At 37.1% G+C, this 19,603-nt stretch overlaps 3 protein-coding genes and 1 long non-coding RNA gene across 7 annotated transcripts; all 4 read right to left on the bottom strand.

Moving 5' to 3' along the window:
* Window positions 1-285: 285 nt before the first annotated feature.
* On the bottom strand, window positions 286-2,935 carry LOC140832223 (uncharacterized). Of its 3 annotated transcripts, none has more exons than XR_012118088.1 (4): window positions 2,059-2,935; window positions 1,664-1,960; window positions 771-1,578; window positions 286-612 (listed from the first exon to the last, which is right to left on the bottom strand). It is a non-coding gene; the product is annotated as an uncharacterized lncRNA (long non-coding RNA). The 3 variants fall into 3 exon arrangements; XR_012118089.1 differs by having other exon boundaries at window positions 1,664-1,765; window positions 1,841-2,313; XR_012118087.1 differs by having other exon boundaries at window positions 1,664-2,303.
* Window positions 2,936-4,250: 1,315 nt separating this feature from the next.
* Window positions 4,251-8,274, bottom strand: LOC140832226 (zinc finger CCCH domain-containing protein 30-like). Its single transcript, XM_073196123.1, has 2 exons — window positions 7,976-8,274; window positions 4,251-7,091 (listed from the first exon to the last, which is right to left on the bottom strand). The coding sequence occupies exon 2, from the start codon at window positions 7,068-7,070 to the stop codon at window positions 4,872-4,874; it is 2,199 nt and encodes a 732-aa protein (XP_073052224.1). The 5' UTR covers window positions 7,071-7,091; window positions 7,976-8,274; the 3' UTR covers window positions 4,251-4,871.
* A 2,399-nt stretch (window positions 8,275-10,673) lies between these two features.
* LOC140832227 (pentatricopeptide repeat-containing protein At1g59720, chloroplastic/mitochondrial-like) lies at window positions 10,674-13,928 on the bottom strand. The gene is given in 3 exon segments (XM_073196124.1): window positions 10,674-11,369; window positions 11,371-11,652; window positions 11,891-13,928. Coding segments are annotated over 3 exon segments (1,758 nt in total). The 5' UTR covers window positions 12,812-13,928; the 3' UTR covers window positions 10,674-10,814.
* Window positions 13,929-14,264: 336 nt separating this feature from the next.
* Window positions 14,265-16,197, bottom strand: LOC140832228 (1,4-dihydroxy-2-naphthoyl-CoA thioesterase 1). Of its 2 annotated transcripts, XM_073196127.1 has the most exons (4): window positions 16,001-16,197; window positions 15,202-15,474; window positions 14,744-14,935; window positions 14,265-14,540 (listed from the first exon to the last, which is right to left on the bottom strand). In XM_073196127.1, the coding sequence occupies exons 2-4, from the start codon at window positions 15,334-15,336 to the stop codon at window positions 14,388-14,390; spliced, it is 480 nt and encodes a 159-aa protein (XP_073052228.1). In that variant the 5' UTR covers window positions 15,337-15,474; window positions 16,001-16,197; the 3' UTR covers window positions 14,265-14,387. The 2 variants fall into 2 exon arrangements, with proteins under 2 accessions (XP_073052228.1, XP_073052226.1); XM_073196125.1 differs by having other exon boundaries at window positions 15,202-16,197.
* Between the last annotated feature and the right edge of the window lie 3,406 nt (window positions 16,198-19,603).

The following is a 19,603-nucleotide window of genomic DNA, read 5'->3' on the forward strand; positions in this document are numbered from 1 at the left end:
CCATAAAACAGTTACGTGGTGGTGGTAGGTGGTCCATCAACTTTGTTTTATGGAGACGTAGGCCCCAAAGAGTGATACGATTTCTCGATACTGACACTTTTTGTTCAAGAAACTGGATCCATAATTTCTAATCCACGACAATAAATTGACCTCTCGTATTTGAATTTTATTAAAATCCATTGCTATATATCTTTAACTAGTATATCAACTAATGCATCTCAGATTCAAATCTTTCTGTTCAAGTGTAAACCTATGCTTATCTGAATCTAAAATCTCTAGTTTATAGCTTGCCCGTGAATTTCATTGCTAATTAACTCGTTTATTGATTTATATATATATACCAACGGCAAGAAGTTAAAAAAAAAAATCATTGCTCTCAGTTTCTCCATTCTTGGAAAATTTTGCCTACTCCCACTTTTTCTGAACACCAACTTGAGAAGTTAAACATGCAAGGAGTTGCTGGCACATTTTCCTTACATCCAGGGAAGGATCTGTCGAGGATAGGTTTTGAAGCAACACTCGTGCTTCCAATAGGCCTTCGGATACACGTTCAACTACCTCTTCTTCACTTGCCATCAAGCACACAAGCAACTTAACGCCAGCCATTTTCTCCTGTTAACAATGAAAGACTACAAATTAGAATGAATCATCTGGTTATTTTAGCAGATGGAACATGATGGAATTCAGAAACATTCTAAGTGCTACACATAAATTGAAAAATAACCAGAAAACCGTTGCACAAACTACAGTGGAGCAAAAAATTAATATACCTTGTGTGATCCTTCTCTAAGAGATTTGAGAGCAACAGCGAGGAGATCAGAAGAATACAGAAGAATTAAAGACTTCATATGATATGCCACTGAGTAGTGAACCTGGACACATGCAGCCCAAATATCTGGCTCCACCATGACCTGGTAAAAACAAAAAAGGACGATCACGGTCCCTAAATAGTAAGCTATATCAGATTCTTCCAAGTATAAGAAATTAACATATCCATATAGCACGAATAACACGTGGAAGAATTTTTTTTACAAATTAAACGGCTTCTTTCAAGTTGCTGATGTCTTCTGGCAGGCACTTATAAGGACATTAGCCATATATGGGCGAAATGAGAGGTGGGTTGTACCCTCAGATTTCCAGTCACCTCCATCCAATTCGCAAGATAACTTCTTCTTGTCGTCAGTCAATTGAGTGATCACGTGCAAAAGGAGAGGACCTATATGAGCAGAATCACCAGCAATTTTGTGAATTGAAGGCCCTTTGGGGATGTCATTATGAATATATACACAAATTTAAAGCTATACCAAGCAGATTGCTCTTTACTTGCCTCAAAAGATGGATTCTCCATGGTTGAAAGTTCTGGAGATTGTGGATCTTGTAGTTCAGAGAACATCCATGTTGCGCTTTTGAAACTGAAACCATACTGGTGTCACCAGATGTCAAAATTTGGGAGAGAGGCAGTAGCATAGTTGAATGATTACTTTCATCCTTGCCTACTGATAGCCAACATAGAATATGTTGTATTGATTTCCTCATTCTAAATAAATCAGGGCGTCCACATGCTTTGCAACCTCTCACCTAATCCAGTAAGCGTGTGAATTGAAAAACAAGTGTATACAAAGATTGTATCAGCACACCAAACAAATGTTGATGAGAAATTTACCGTAAGAGCTGTACAGAAGGAAAACAAGCAAACTTTGATACTCAACACATCCGTTGCATAAGCAGCATATTCCAACTTCGAGGACGAGACAGGAATCAGAATCTGTGAAAGCAAAAAAAACAGGGAAACCTAACTGACACAACTTGACAAAAGAAGACACGAAAAAAATAAAAACACCTGACATAACATCAAATTAATAGTCAGGAAGACTTCTGTGCGCAGCTACTAGCAATATCCTTCTCCCACTCTATTACAAAGTTTTGATGCATCTTTAAAAACCTCAAAAAATCATCCATCCTATTATAGCTTTCAAGAAGGGTGGTTAGGCAGTGAACATTTTCCAAACAGAAATGTACTTGTAGGATTCTCCTATGTTCACATCAGCACTACATTACCTAATTTTGAGATCACTCCGGTGCTCCTGCGGTCTTTCTCTCGTTGGAAATCCAGGGTGTTTTCCGGGGGTTTAAAGACAAAAATCCCTTAATCTGCAACCGGTAAGCAGATTTTGTGCGTAAAATTCTCTGGTTCTTCCTATTCTTCTTGTCATTCATCTTCTATTCCATCGTCTCTATAACTCTATCAGGGTTAAGAGAAAAAAATTCTAACATGCTTCAGAAAAGAAGGAACAATATTTGCACATTTTCTAAAACCAAAAACTGACTTGCAACATTCTATCTAGTGATAGGAGATGTGGCAAATATCGTTTTGGATCCAATATTTGTCTTCTTATTCAAAATGGGTGCAGCGGTGCAGCCATCTCCCATGTCATTTCCCAGTAAGTTTTTTGTGGGTATTTTCTTTTATTTCTTTGGAGCTGGTTCTAGTTTTAACACTTGATTCTATAGGTACTTAATTTCCATGGTGCTTTTGTGGGGATCAATAGAAACGGTCCATCTCCTATCTCTAACAATCAAAGATCTGCAACTCTCGAGGTTTTCAAGAATGGTACATAATTTTTCACATCGAAATATGATTATTAATTATGATTGTCGGAACTTAGAGATTGACAGTTGTGGAAAATTTTGTTCCCGACCAACTTTCTTGCGAACATAATCCTTCCATGTGTGAATCTTTGAACCAGGATCTCTGCTGTTGTTTCGAGTGATAGCGGCGACTTTCTGTCCGAGGTGTTGACCCAACCGATCAACTCCTTAGCTTTTGTTATTGATGGAATAATTATGGAGTATCTGATTTTGCTTATTCTGCTTACCCAATGGCAAGTCTGTTGCTCCTTCAACTTTTCTTTGCCATTTGATTTCACAGGTTAGTTATGTGAATGAGCAACCTGAGCGGATATACCTCTACTGAAATGGAGTTGCTTGAGCTAAAGCTTGAAAATATAAGCCAGATTGAGCTCGGTAGAAGTTGAAACAAGAATTATATGTGTGCTACCTCAAGCCTGAGTTAGTTGCGCTCGAGTTCGAAATCAAGCTCAATCAAACTAACATAATCCTTATACTGGGGGCGCAGATGCCCTTTCAATATTAAGGTAGCAACTCACAATATCCTCCAGATTTGATCATTATTTTTCCTTCATTTCCTACACAGATTTCTGTAGCAGCGGTGAGTGTCCTCTGCCTGTTCATGCTGTCCTCAAGCCAAGGATACGTCGGTATATGGTTGACGTTATCTATCTTCAAGAGTTTGCGAGCGCTGGCTGGTTTATTATAGTAAACTCTCAGTATATTTCCAAATATCAAAGAAATCAAGGCTCTTGATAATTTCGAAACATTGTTAAGATCAGCCATCAGACTGAAATTGCTCAACATTTTGTGTACTTGATGCGCAGGATTCGAACAAGAACAGGGCCATGGAGCTTTCTTTCCAGTTTTGATCCATCCGTTGATTCCTTTTAGATCTTCTGTTATACAGTAGTATCTGTACTTTTAAATGCTTGCCTGTATTAGTACATTATTTATGCAAAATGGTTGTATAAAGTACCAATTTTTTTGGAGAAAATAAATATCCCAATACTGTATTATCCTGTTTTCGTCGTGTCTTGAGAACACATGTTTACGAAGAAACGAGAAAGACTAGAATATTGGCATGTGATACGTGTATGCAAAAATTTTTGTGCTTAGCAATTTAGAGATTATATAAAGATTAAAAACTATATTGATTTTTTTTCCATATAATTTATTGTGTCTCATAAAAATAAAATTTAAACATTTGATTGGGTGGATGGAATCCATGATGAGATTTTTTAATCAAATTAATTGTAATCCATATATTTTTAGTGATCTGTTGGAAGGGTATGTTTTTAAAATTATTAATTTGAATTTATTTCGGTAAAAACTTCAGAGGATTTCAAATAATCAACGAGTTTATTCATCTTTATACACATATTTTGAATTCAAAATCATCAACAGAGGAAACATGAAATGCGCAGTGGATTTCAAATTTGATCAAATAAATGTAGCTGGCAAAATCCTGAATCTAAAATCCCTTGCCCTTATTTCTACAATTTTTCAAGTGTCAAATACAGATGAAAATAGTTCTTGCATGGGAGAAACATGGAGTGAATGGAGACGTTATAAGAAAATAACATAATAGGACCAATTAGCAATTATATGCTCGCACCTAATAAAATAGCAAAAGATAATTCATCCACCATATCAAAACTAATTCAAGAAATCTTGTAGAGCCAGAATAAAAACAGCAGAAAATTACTTGGCCATTAGCGATCAAGAATCAAGCATTAAAGAATGAAAATTTGAGAGCTCAGGAGGCTGAAAATGGAACAACAGTTATATTCATAAATACATTGGAGTCTCATCAAGTATGTTCTCCAATTATACTCCAGTTCCTATGAGTATATTATGCATCCATCGGACAAGATTGGCCACGATCTGATGGTGTGATTCTTAGTGGGTCTCCAAAGAGACTCAAATAGTTATGTAAAATTGACGAAGTATGGTTCTTGCTGAAATAACAAGGGGCAAGGTCCGTAGCACCCAGAAAATATATATATTCATCATATAAGGGGGACCCTGCATATTCCAACCATCTCAGTGTTCCCATGCATGGAAATATCAACCTCAAGAAATGAATCGAAACGGTTAAAACTTGTGTTTCTTCAAAGATTCATAAACTTCTGCTTCTTCTAGCTCACAGCCAATAAAATCCATGAATTTTACAAGCTGGCGACCAGATGAAAATAATATCATGCTCGATTGACAAAAACACATATGCAAAGTGTTCTTGTTTACTGCGCCATTAACTGATCAAGCTGCATTTGTTCAAGCCATGCACCTAGAACAGACTGGTCGACTTGCTCGGTTTTGGCACTAAAATTTGCATGCTCGCCAGAGGATGAAGCAGAACCTGCAACATTCACAATTCGGGATGTAGATTTATCTTGCTTATCCTGCGGAGATTCTTTGACAAGTGAATGAACCCATGATAAATCCGGCTCCTCCCCATTGTTGAGGGTCTCAAATGATGATGATCTCTTGAGTCTACCCAATTCAATGGCTGTGACAGCCCATCCTGGTACACCATTAGGTGACCCCCAAGAGTCGTCCAGAGAGGAAACTGCAGCTGCGGCCTCGGATCCAAGATCTCGTGAACTCAGACTCCTAAACTGTTGATGTTGCTTCTCAAGCTGAGCTAGCATTGATGCTCGGGAATTCATCGGAGAGATAGGATCCACATTGCGGGGCGACATTCTCCCCGGAGATGGAACCCCAAAAGGGGACTGGAGTATAGAGTGATCGATATTTCTAGGTGAAAAATTTGTCTTGATTGGAGATAGCATGCTTTGTTGCTGCTGCTGGAATTGGTGAAAAATGGCAGACTTGTGTGTAGGAGAGAAAACAGCTGAAGCCAAGGCTTGATCAGAATATCTTGGAGAAGAGCTCTCTGCAGAAAAAATGTCCTCCAGATTCGATGGAGTTAGAGTCTTTGAACGAGTAGAAAGATTCAACAGATTGGTATTGGCACTTGGTTGTGATTGAATGGATAGCTCGTCCAAGAGCTGCCTCTGATGTACATCAATATCTGCAAATAAACTCGAGTTTTCCGGAGTGACATCTCTAGCATTTAACGATGAGCGCAATCGACTGGACTGGAGGTTGCTTCCTGGCAAAAGCAAGGCCGGAACATTTTGTTGCGGTGGCCAACCCGTACTTGTAATGCCATTGGTTGATGGAGACAAGGGCGGAGAGAATGGAGAAGGAGACATCACAGGGTGTGAAGATGGTGAACCAGGTAAAAAGTTCATTGCCGCAGCAAAATCGAATGCATTAGAAGCAGAGGTTATTGAGCGAGGAGATGGTACAGCAGAACCAGTGGAGGCATATAAAGGTCGAAGTTCAACTTGGGTGTGGGCAAAGAAACAAACTCTTCTATTGCAACTCGTACCATCTTTGCAAAGCCGAGTCCTATATTGAGCAGGGTGAAGCCAGCACTCAAAAACCCCATGAGCATATTCACACAAGTCCCCTCTTCGACAAGCCCCTTTACGAAAATCTGGGCACATCACACAGCTATAGTGAAACTTCCTCGGATCCCTCCTCCGGGCATTTTCACCGGGGTGAACAAATGGGCATTCAGTCCAGTCATGGGAGTAGGCACGAGAACAGGGTCGGACCTTAAATGAAAACATTCTAAACTCATCCGTTGAATAGATGATGTTCTTGATGTCAGGTAAAGATGGATCAAAAGGGTATTCTTTCTTCTCTGGAACAGATGACACATATACATCATTGAAATTCAGTTCAGCCGGTATCATATCTGGAGAACATGGAGATCCATTTCCAGGAGAGACTGACAGTGGCGGAGAACTCGAGTTAGAAGTGCCTCTTGACAGTCCCAAATCTGACAGTCCCAAATCACCCTCATCAAATGAAGCATCAACAGCCAGTAACATTTGAAGGGAAAATTTATTGTCTGGACACTTAGGAGAAACAACAGTAATATCGAGAGGGAATTTACCATTAGCATTTATTAGATTGGGATTCGCACCTGCCGCCAAGAGTAGTTTAACAATGTTAACTGCATTCATAGACCCACCAGATGCAGCACAATGTAGAGCAGTATCCTTATCAACACCACAACATCGATTGACATCGACTTCAGGTGAAGAGAGAATCACTTTCAGAACATCAATGCTGCCATAAGTGGCAGCCACCATTAAGGGAGTTCTATGATGCAGAACCATTTGGTTGGAGTCTTTTCGTCGTCCATACCACAGTCCAACCTCATCAATACTAGATGGTTCACACTCAACAACCCTTTCAAATCCTTCTACGTCATTATTGGCAGCAAGCTCAAGCAAATTAGCAAAAGAGTCGTCGGTTTGAATGGTCGAAAGATTAAAACCGATCGAAAGATTAACACTCATGATTACAGCTCTGCTATCTTGATCACTTCCGGCCTCTATATAATGGTACAATTTGCACATGCTTTCATCACGTGAATCCGACTGGTTGTAAGAAACAAAACAAAAACATCTGACATCATTGTAATGAAGGAAAGCTTAAAAACAGGTGAATATGTAACAAGTAGATGACAATAATTGATCAAGACATACAAAAGAGGATTAGTAGCTGAAAATGTCGATAAATTTCCAAAAAAAACTATGACCTAGAAAAAGGAAAGGCATGCATGGTGCGCAACATAAAAGACGTGTTGTATACCTATAAAAAGAAAAGTTACATTTATGATGATGTATGAGGATTGAGGAATAATCAGAATGAGACTAAGTGTTGTAAAAAGCTCTCATCTTTCAGTAAAATTGCTAAGATCCGTCAATATCAAATTAATTTTTTCTCGTGTGGAATATTTTTCTCCATTATTAGTAGCGTGATGTATGTGTTAAAGTTACGATAATCAGCACAACAGAAAAAGGTAAAAAAAAAGATAATTAAAACATACGCCTCCCTTCAATTTTATTCCCCAAAAGATTAATGAGAGTCGTCATACATGAATGAAAGAAAGTGACAACATCAAAAAGAAATAGTAATAACATTTTTTATTGGAGTTTTTTCTAACAGCTGAAAAATTGCAAAGACTAATTTGAAACACTAAAATTTATAACAGACACCAAAAATTAGCAAAGAAAAATTCAGCAGGAAAAACCACCAAAACAAAGATTTCCGTTTCTTTCCCTTAAATGACCACGAACCCCCTCCAGCCCAACACACACGCACACAGCAAAAAGACAGCCATTCAGTATACACCTATCAAGTATCAATACAACCACTTACTCGTAAAACCTATATACAACCATAACAAAAAGCTTGCAGATGTCTACAAATATACTCGAGTAATACTCGAGTAATAGGATTAAAAATCGGTATTTCTCACCAGTTAACAATCAAACGAGCAAGAATAAAATGAGCCGCCATCATCAGCAGCAAAAGTTTCAATCTTGAATATTTAAACCCATTCCCATCACCGTGAAGGTGGAGTTTCAATTTATATATCCGCAGATCTACAGAGATGGAGTAAATTGGAAAAACATGAGAAAGCTGTGACAACAAGAAAAAAGTCATCCCCCTCCAGCCGCTGTTTCCTTCGCCATTTCCTACTGCTATGTTTCTTGTTGACATCCTCTCGAACGCATTTCGACCTCTCTCACCTCTTTACATTTTCGTTTTTATTTCTTCTCGGTGCGACCGGTGGGGCAGGTGAAAGGACTCGAAGAAAATAAACGGAAGAAAGATGGAAGCAACCGGGGAAACCGGTGACCACTTTGACAGCGTCAGATTTCTCAGGACTCGGAGACTAAACTGGAATGAAATGAGGTTTGGGTTCCGCCTATCAGAGCAGCGGACTTCAGGCAGAAGTCAAATTAGGTTAAACAATGGATCAAAATCCAAAAGAAAAATTAAGAGTTGCGCCAATGAAATTCGGGGAAGTTGGAATGGGAACTGTGCTTGGTTATATTCACTTTTTATTTATTAGGGTCCCAAAATAAATTAATATATGAGAATAATAACAATATTAATATTCGAAAAAATATCATCGGAAATATTGGCATTATTTTTCTTAGTTTTCCGTTACTAAAATTTATTTCTCTTTTAAATTATTAGATTAGAATAATGTGTATAACATTAGTTGAATATATACCATGGATTTTAAAATTAATTAATACATTAAAATTCTATTTGGAAAATATATATGTGCTAAATAATTTTCATTGAAATTTCGTTTTACCTTCAGTCAGGCTGTAAACAAGTTAGATTTGATTAAAACTCGAATCCAGCTTAGATTTCTCTTGGTCAAAAATTATAATGGTTAGCTAATAAATAACTTTATTTATTTGTATTTGTGACAGCGTATAGCTATACGTCTATTTGGATGTTTAATGGATTGAACAGTTAGATTCATGAATTCGAGAAAATACGCGTCTATCTACTGATATTGTCTGATATCTCTTAGATATCGGTCTTACTATTTCTTACAACATGTCATGACCCCAACATAGACATTATTATCCGTTAAGATAAATGTTAATAGGTCAGGCTGTTAGGCTCTTGACTCTGTCGGCCATGTCCCCAACAGGTTATTACCCATTAAGATAAGTGATAATGTGTCGGATGTTAAGGCCCATAATTTAGGGATGTGCGTGTCTATTTGTTGATGATGTTTCATATCTTGTAGATTTTATCAGGCTTATCATTTTCCTACCGTCGGTTATATCTTCAACAAAAAGAAGTATTATCCGTTAAGATCTAACGTCATTTTTTTACGATTCATATAGCCAATCAGATCAAGCGACACAATGTTAGCATCTTGACGCAAATCAACTTATAAAAATATCACTCATCTCAGTACTACTCTTACTCATCTATGCGTGACCCAACATTTCCCACATGAAATACGAAAATATTATTTTCTGGATAAAATCACTCACACTTAATTGGCTTGAATATAATGGTTTCAAATGTTATATATATATATATATATATATATATATATATATATATGGCTCCACTATTGGAAATACAAACTAATCGTGTCCAATAAACCGATTTTATGAATAAAATATGTCACTATCCGAACTTTTTTTTTCCGGAGTTGGTGGCGGAGATTTGTTATGTTTGAGTATCAATCCGAGATATCGGATCAAACTCGAGATATCTCTCGGATCAAACTTGAGATTCTAGTCTTAGATAGACTATGATGATGTTCGTAAAAATTTATTTTAAGTGTTTTTCAAGTTTTACATACAGTTAGTTAGAAGGTTGAAAACATTTAAAATAAACTATTACCCATACTACCATGCGGTCCAAACATAATTTTTATCCACAATCTCAATCGGTTTATTCCATCGGGACACTATCCACATGATAAAATTAATGACTAAATTTAGCCACACATACACGAGTCCCCCTTAGGTAGCATCGATCCACCTTATTCGGACCCATGAATCTTACCAGACCAGATCTCGGCATGAACAAATATACATCACAGAAACCACACAGATCTTTTTTTCTTTAAAGTGTTGTACCAAGATAAAAAAAAAAGGGAGTTAAAATATATCATTTTACAACTCTCTTCCAAATATGTGAAGCCCTAAAACAACTTTGTGATATAGGTGCCAACATTTGGAAGAAAAATTGGATAATTGTATATTTATTCGACTAAATTTATAAACTATTTTAAAATAAATTTTAAAATATTTAGAAATTTAAAATATATCACCAATACTCGATAAATTCCTAATTGACGCATATGATTTTTAAAAAAAAAAAAGAAGAAGAAGAAAGAAAGCAAGATTCTTGAAGCCCAACCCAATCTTTCAGCTCTCAAGTCACAGTCCAAGTTTGACAGCAAATTGGCAAATGCATATAATTTTGTTTTAATCATATGAGCAAATGCATATAATTTCAAGGACTATTTTATGATGATGAACGTGCAATCTGAAGTTAAAAAGCCGAATTTCTATGTACGGTCCGTTTTTCAAAATAGTCCTCTATGATTTCATAGCTTGGTGTTGTACTAAAGAACATGATGTCAAAACGTCAGACCAGGACAAAATTCATTATACTCATTGTCCAGCATCTTACTCATGCGCTCTTCGTCGCTTGGATGCTGAAAATCCAACCAGTCCACAGTTTGGTCTAGTGGTTGGAAAAGCAACTGCATGAGAAGTCCATATAAATCCCCGCAAATGGCTTATCTGGTGTGCTACCCATCATCAATAAAGTTTACCAAAATCCCTGCAAGAACAAGCTCCATCAACGAACTTGTGGAACCGAACACGGTCCCTAACTACAATCTCTCTATCATACAATCTGCTTATAGCCTTTGTCACTTCATGACAGTCCACACAGACCCTAAGGTTTTTCACTATTCTGATCACTACAGGCGCTTTAGTCTTCAACAAACCATAAGCAATAGCCAGTCTTTCACTGTGCTCCCAAAGAGCTTCTTGCTTTTCTGCATCCCCTACATTCTGCAATATAGCTGCAATCCAGGTTTGGTGTCCAAATTCAAAAACCCTTTCAGACACTTTTAATAGAACTTCTCTTATGTCCTTTGCCTCCGGATGGGACCATTTTCCCATCACAAATTCATGCACGTGACCCTCAATTTCGATAGAGGAGCAACCGGGCACAGCCTTGATTCCCCTATCCTTCATTTGTCTCCTCACACCACTCATTTTTGCCCAATCCGAGCATGATGCATACAACCTTGAAAGTAATATGTAATTCTCTGCATTTAGTGGCTCTAATTCAAGAAGCCGCTCTGCATGCAATCTCAACGTAATCCATCATCTTATTGTTCTTGCAACAAACAAGTACCGTTCGCCATATTGCTGGATTTGGAGCAATTGGCATACTTTCAATAAATTCATAAGCCTCTGCAATCTGGTTTGTCCGACACAACAAATCGACCATGCTGCCATAATGCTCCATGGACGGATCAATCCCAGACTCAAGCATGCCAGACCAAAACTTTTTACCCTCAGAAATCAGCCCACCATGGGCACAAGCTGATAATACACCGATAAGTGTCACATTGTTCGGCTCAACCTGAAAGAAACATTAAAGAAAGAGTTCAGTATGAACCTAATCACAAAACTTAAAAACAAATAGTATGAAATATGCACAAATAAGGACTCCAATATGCACGTGATATGGAAGACTAGCTAGGATCAAACAGCTGTAATCATCAGCAAAGATCTGAACTTAGCATTCCTACGCATCTGTCCACTACACATAGATCGCAAGATTCATTTGTTCATAAAGAAAAAGGTGTTAATTTCTTCACCCTAGCTTCTGCCATTCTTGCGAAAATCATCAAGGCTTCTTCTGAAAGGCCATTTAAAGCAAACCCTATGATCATGGTGCTCCAAGCCTTGGCATCCTTAAAAGGAATGGTCTCAAAAACTTCACTCGCCTTCTCGATACACCCACATTTGGCATACATATTAACAAGTGCTGTTTTTACTCTGAGATCATTATTTATCGATTTCTTATCAATAAAAGCATGCAGCCATCTCCCCAAATCCAAAGCCCCGCTCACAGCACAAGCCGAAATGACACTGACAACAGTCATTTCATCAGGCATCACACCAGTCCTTTGCATCTCCCTGAACAACTCCAATGCCTCATTCACCATTCCAACTCTCGAGTACCCGCCAATCATGGTGCTCCACGCCACAACATTTCTATCAGTAATTTCATCAAACACCTTCCTCCCTAAGTCCATTTTCTCACATTTCGTGTAAAAATTCAGCAACGACGTCTGAACAAACAAATTTCCACCCAGCCCAGACGCTATCGCATGCTTATGAACCTGCCTCCCTTCTTTAAACGCCATTAAAATCGAACAGCACTTCAACACAAAAGCCAGGGTGAACGTATTTGGTTTCGGGAATTTACCTCGAACCAATTTTCTGAACAAGAACACGGGTTCTTGACATGGGTTTTGCGCAAGAAACCCTCTCATCACCGTATTATATGCGAATATACTTGGATACGGTATTTGCGAAAGCAGCCGTCTCGCATAGTCTATGTTCCTGTAGGCAGCAAAGCACAGAACTTTGGAGAGAGCAAACGAGAGAGAATTGGATGAAAGGTGAAAATGAATGAGAGCTTGTGCGTGGATTTGTCGGACGACTCTCATGTTGGAGCATTTTCGTATCAGCGATGCAACTCTTTCTTCTGCTTCTTCCTCCTCTTCTACCATCTTTTAAATATTTCTTTCTCGCAGCTAATCTATGCAATGCTATTCCAATCTTTTCTCGATGATTGGCCTATTATCGAATCAAACATGAAATTTAAACATAATCTGTACATAAATTCAATGCTTGAAAGTTGAAATGCATGGGATTTTAATTCAATATAAGTCCGAATGTTGGAGATTTTTATTACGGAGAATAAATTCAATGCTCTCGACCCGAACATTGTGTTGGAATGAATAAAAAATGGGATTTGAAATTTGAAATATATTTAGCACACTTGTAACAATAATAGAACAATAGCAGAGATCTTATTAAAGAGTGCAGACAGTTGATCACTAATGGACAATGGGACTGGGACTCTAGCATCTTGTTTAATCGGTTTGGAGATACAGAGGATCCCACTCCCAAGCACCTAAAGAACAAGACAGGCTTTATTGGTTTTTTGATAATGGAATGGATACAACTATCATTCCTTACTGTTCTGTCCAGCCATAGCCCACCTCTGGAAAGCCACGAATTAAAGTTCTACCATGTTCTGACAACCAAATATGGCGCTTCGACTTTGGAGCTATATGGTTGGTTACGTGAATCATTTTCTAATGCTGAATGCGAAGAGAGTATAATGCAGATGTAGGCGGCGTGGAAGGAACGACAGAGAGAATTCATGAGGGAAAAGGGTATTACATAGCTAGCAATGTTTCAGGACATATGGAATATCTGGAAGAATACAGAAGCACCTTGCGTCAAAATAAATTCTCCACAAGTGCCTACTCTGAAGCCAAAATCTTTTGAGAAATGGAAGTTACCCGAACGCGGAACTCGGAGATTAGATGCGGACACATGCTATGACGAAGAGGGCGAAATCTATGGAACATGAGGCATTATCGGAGCTAGCAACAGATCAGGGGTTATTGCATTTGGCAAGAGTATATCCAAACCACTTTCGGTGGTTGACGAAGAACTACTTGCAATCCAGGAAGGTCTGAAGATAGCTAAAGAACGACATTGTTATCGCATACAAATTGTGTCGGATTCTCTTTTGACTACGTAAGCGAGAATTTGAACCATACTGGTATTCAAGCTTCTGAAGCTTCGAAACTACTGGATGAACTTGAGAGCACGGGAGTTATCCATGTCCGATGTTCGACGAATATGACTGCATATCATATTGCTAAATTTCTTCTTGCTCCCAAATCTCACTCTTTAGTAGGTGACGATTATTTTTTACGATGTGAGACTCATAATTGCATGTGTAAATGGCTAGCATTACTATTCGATGCATCAACGAGAGTAATAAAGATACTATTACCATGCACACGAATTTAATTTAACACGTTTATTATTACCATAGGTTTTAGAGGGTTTTGTATAGTTGCATTGCAAAATATATTTTATTAATTGTTTTTTTTTAAAAAAAATGGTGTAAAGTTATTTTCTAGCCTATATAAAAAATTATAATTTATCAAGACTTTGAATATTTGACTCCTTTGGCTAAATAAATATTCACGAGATTTCAGTTATTTCATAACTGGATATAATTACATTCTATAATTGGCAGGACAAATATAAGCAACATCAGTCTCACAATTTAGCGTATTTTTTGAGATTTTCGGCAGCAACTGTGGCGGATTCTGGCACTGGTAAATTACAAAGAAGAGTAACTCTTGATGATGCTATCAATGTTTTAACTTCAGTCTTGGAAGGATCACATTTCCACAAGTTAACCTCCCATACCTGCTCAAAAAAAAAACCTCCATAGCTTAGTTATATACATTTATTTACATAATAAATTGTTCTAAGACGCCCGCATATTAACATGCCGCATGCCTCTTTGATCAGTGAAATCTAAGGCACAAGATCTTGCCAACACTGCTTGGTACTCGAAAGCAAATCTTGACTTAGGTGAAACACAATACCAACAAAAAAGGGTATTCTACCTGAATGGTTTTACCAACATTCACTGGAGCAGCCTCAGCAATGACAAAGTCGCCTAAGTTTGCGCTTTTTAAATGATTGATGCTAAGATGAAGGCCCGCCACTCTTTGAAGACCGGAGGCGACGTGAGCTCCCATGCTAGCCAGTGACTCTGCTATCAAAGCAGACACCCCTCCATGAAGCACCTTGAATGGCTGCACACCCACATCCCAAGTTCTCAATCGCAATTCTCAGTTCACCAATCATGTACTTAATTGCCATATGAATCAGGGACTATTCTATATCAATATCTATTACTATATATAACAAAAAAAGCATCTTAGATTATCCATCTCTAGCTTCTTGCCGTGCCATTTTCGGAACTTTCGAGAAGACATTTAACTAATGAGGAACAGTCCGTTCAAATTTATACAGTATACGCCTTGTTGACTTAAAAAAGACCAAAGCATAGGAATACCACCTGACAACATTTTGAGTTGATCCGAAGATGGCCTGAAACCTTTTTAGCTGAAATCTCGTCTAGCTCAAAGCCGATTGTATGGAGTGGCGTATCCAGAACCTCCGTCTTTGACGATGCCGGTGGTGGTGACTCCATTATATAATCAAGGACTCTTGATGAATTTATTCGATTTCTCTTCTTGGCAAGGAGGAACGAGTTCTCTCGCTCTTCACCAAATTAGATTAGTCGGTATCCAGTTTGCCAACTATATATATTATCGGGGTGCGAATTTCACTGAGATTAAGCAACACGAAAAAATTGTCAAAGTAGGCAACTCAATGAAAAGAAGAAGAAGAAAAAAGAAACATGGCTTGAATTTAATGTCAAATGGGTAATGGCGAATTTCAATACGACTAAATTTCGCATAGCAACCAGTAAAAATTATGCAGCTAGATAGTTGGAGAGAAATTAAAGATTCCACTTTGTCAAGATTCTGAATGAGACCCTTTTGGGAAAAAATAATGGACCTGAAACTTTTAGGCTTTGTTCTATGTGGAGCGTACCGTATCCTATGTATCGGTTTTAGTTGGCAACATTAATAATTTTAGTAATAAACCTTCAATTGTCAAAATAAAGGAAATTTGATTAATCACCTTCAAAATCATCCAATAGACTAGAGATCCCAAAGACACAAACTAATCCCAGAAAAAAATTATATTGGCAGAGTTGCGATTCAGATACAGAAGGACTAAAAGTCAAATCAAAGCTCGAATTATACGCAACAATGAAGAACTAAATATTAACAGAGAAGTGAAGCCACCTGGCTATATAAGGCGAAACAAAGCTAGCTACGAGAACTCAGAAGCTCCGCGCGGGTATGGCTCGAAGAAAACTTAAAAGGGGTGGGAATCTACTGATCTCCATCTGCACAAAAATTGATCTTGGAATAGAAAAAGGGATGTTGCAGGCCATCGAATGGTGGCTGTAGAATTTGACAGCTTTAGGAATTGTGTGAATGGCCCACAATGTTGAAAATATTTTCATGAATTTAATATTTGATTTTCCCATTTAATTTTGGTATAATCCACATAAAATTTAAGTCGAGTGCCAAAGCCCAAAGGGTTGTTTTCACCATTCGGTACTTCGACAGGGTTAATCAAATTATTGCTGAAAGATGTGGAGCACAATTAGCAATCAAATGTCCAAATAAAAATACCATAAACAATTGGGCATTTTTTTTTGGATGAATATGTCGCATAAACTTATGTGACTTACTTGATTTGTAGATTATTATTTAATTAACACGCAAGAGTTTACCGAACCTTGGCGAAGAGTAATTGCTACGGTTTCAAAGACCATAAAATAATTCACGAAATCATAGATGATTTCGATATTATATACACAATGAGTAATTATAAATAAATGTGGGGGACGAAAACATAACTAATTCTGAAATCAGATGGCAAGAATTCATGTCAATTCCAATCTCATTATATATATTAGAAAATCCAATCCTTAATGATCACATAAAATGTGAAATCGACTGTTCTTCCCTGCAGTACTCTTGCAAGCATGACTCATTCCACATATATTTTTAAATATGTTGGGTATTTTAATTCGGCTAATACATAACAATATCAGACGAAAAATAAAACTTCGACATTTCGCTAAGGTTGTGGAGGAAATTTGTTTTCCTAAAATAACTCATATCATATTCATGTTCCATATATAAATTTAACTATACACTTCTCAAATATCCGATGTACTTAAATTTCTGCTAAAAATGTAAAAATTACCATATATGAAATATTTTATATATCAATTCAGAAATCATATAAAATAGTCGCACTTTCCAATTTTAAACTATGACCAAATACATCTATTTAAGTGTATGTATAAAGTTAAACCCACAGAATTCTGAATAGAGAACAAAATTAAGGATGGCAAACTCCAGAGCTTTGCAGTTGTCTCTCATATTCGTGGTCATGTTTTCGATAGGTGGGCAAGTTTTATCATATTTATTAACGAAAATATATATATAAATAATTAATAATATGAAAATATTTTTGCTTTGTTTGTAGGTGCTAATCATGTTTACGTCGAAGGATACGTTGACTGTTACGGGGGATCCTATCACATTGGCCACTGCGATTACAGAAATCAAGCCGATGCCATCAAGTGTAATGGTTTCTGTCGTGATAATGGTTGCGGGTCTGGGGCCTGCATCAACCACAATCCGAACCCGATAAAGAATCTCTGCCGATGCTTTTCTCAATGATTTGAAAATTTTTCATGGAACTAATTTTTGATTTCCCGTTTAATTTTGGTACGATCGAAGTTATGATCGCTAGAGCATAGTCCTGTACGTGATCTTGATGATGTCGAGATTTACTTGTCAAAACATAAAATTTATGAGTCGATTATACCATATATATTTTGTGAAACATAATTCGTTTTTTATGAGCCATTTGTGCAGTATAATAATTTACGTAGTATATATCTAATATCTTTCAATAATAATATTAATAATTACTCCCAAAATTATTGCGGGAACGCTTACGCTTGTGTATGCTGTTGCCCATTAATTAACTGCTTATCAGAAGATTTTTGCAGGTAAATGTTGAATGCATCAAACTCGAAACTTAAATTTTCTGGTATTGTGACTCCATTGGCATTGCACTGTAGGTACTACGTACGGTTTCAGATAATGAAGAATGACGGCTAGAGACCGATCGATAAAAAAGTTCCAGGCATGGCCTCGTACCGCTAAAATTTCATTGTCAGGTCCAGTCTTCATCAATGAACGGCACGCACGCACAGCTTTTTCCGTCTTTTCGTGATGTAGAGCTCAAGTTTTTTTTTTTTTTTTTATCATTGGCCACCATTAATGAATACGCTTTGAGGAATATTTCGTCGAACCTTTTTTCGTGAATCTGCCTCACACCGGCATGCACTCGTTGCAGCTAGCATAACAGGTGAAAATAGTTGCGGTATGTTCAGCATACTTCTTGCCAACGATTGGTGCATGTTAGGTTTTTGAAGGGCTTCGTTGGGTTTTACTTTAATTTTCATATGATATATACGATAAGAACACGTACTACTATGCTAGCTGCTACATCGAGATTTCGATGCTTCACACCAGCATTTCTGGCAGGTGTTTCACATCATTTACTGCTAACTCCGCGTCGATTCTGGAGTCGCGAATCGTAAGCCTTGTGTCCCTCGGGGCCGAATAATACAATCGAATATGTACTTAATGCTGTGTTTTTGTATGTGTGATATTGCATGCCGTAACGAAATATTTTAATTTAATTTTTATTGCGGGTGCTTCACCTTTCATTCACGTGAGGCTTTAAAATTTGCCAAATTACCTCTTGTGATGTTATATAAATATATGGTGGTTGGTCTCGTGGCTTGTGATTGATTTATACAATTCAATGCGTGTACATGTTTCTGGTTATGGAATTGGGGGACTTAATTGTTGGGGTTTGTCTCCCTCGTGTGAGATATTAAAAACATAACTATATTTTATAAAATTTGGACCCAATCAAGACAAAAACTTGTGTGAGACGGTCTCACGGGTCATATTTTGTGAGACGGGTCTCTATTTGGATAATCCATGAAAAAGTATTACTTTTTATGCTAAGGGTATTACTTTTTATGGTGAATATGGGTAGAGTTGACCCGTCTCACAGATTGAGATCCGTGAGACGGTCTCACATAAGACCTACTCCCCAATCAAATGTTTAATATAATAAATATAACAAATCAAAAAAATAAAATAAAATTCGACCGGGCCACCTCCGACCTTTATTTATTTATTTATTTATTTTTCTAATTCAAGATTTTCTAAATTTGGATAAGCCACCCAATGCCACGAAGAAAAGTGTAGGACTTGGGTGCATCGATACATGTTCAATCTCGATGACTCGACAAAAACACATGTTCCTTTCCTCAAAAAATAAAAAATAAAAAAACTTCTCATATAACTATTGAAAAATCATACATGTTATCGTGGTTATAATATAAATAATCTATTAATAAATTAAAACTCAGTAGGAAGTATATAATTTAAATAAATTGTGTTTTTATATCAATATGCAACAAAATTAATCATATATACATGTTGGAATATTTTAAGTTTTGATGATGGGCCGAAAATAGAAATCAAAAAATATTAAACTCGATAGTCAAATAATTCAGTAAACTCTCATAACAACGAAAGTTTAAGTGCCTTTGACGATATCGGAATCCAAAATAACAATTTTGGAATTTCAGCATAACTATTAATCTATTTATAATACGACTGAACTCAATAATCAACGAATCTTGAGTTCAGATATTTAATGCAGCTTACCATTTTGGCAAAATACAAAAAATATCTGACATTGAGTAATATTTTTGAATAAAAATCTTGTACAAT

The sequence above is a fragment of the Primulina eburnea genome, chromosome 5, assembly GCF_022965805.1.
Source record: "Primulina eburnea isolate SZY01 chromosome 5, ASM2296580v1, whole genome shotgun sequence".
Classification (NCBI taxonomy): Eukaryota; Viridiplantae; Streptophyta; class Magnoliopsida; order Lamiales; family Gesneriaceae; genus Primulina; species Primulina eburnea.

Excerpts from the sequence above, each read along its gene's own strand:
- LOC140832226 (XM_073196123.1), bottom strand. The coding sequence starts at position 7,070 with ATGTGCAAATTGTACCATTATATAGAGGCCGGAAGTGATCAAGATAGC.
- LOC140832228 (XM_073196127.1), bottom strand. The coding sequence starts at position 15,336 with ATGGAGTCACCACCACCGGCATCGTCAAAGACGGAGGTTCTGGATACG. Across the intron at positions 14,936-15,201 it reads TCAACTCAAAATGTTGTCAG|CCATTCAAGGTGCTTCATGG; the intron begins GTGGTATTCCTA and ends GTGGGTGTGCAG. Across the intron at positions 14,541-14,743 it reads ATGTTGGTAAAACCATTCAG|GTATGGGAGGTTAACTTGTG; the intron begins GTAGAATACCCT and ends TTTTTTGAGCAG.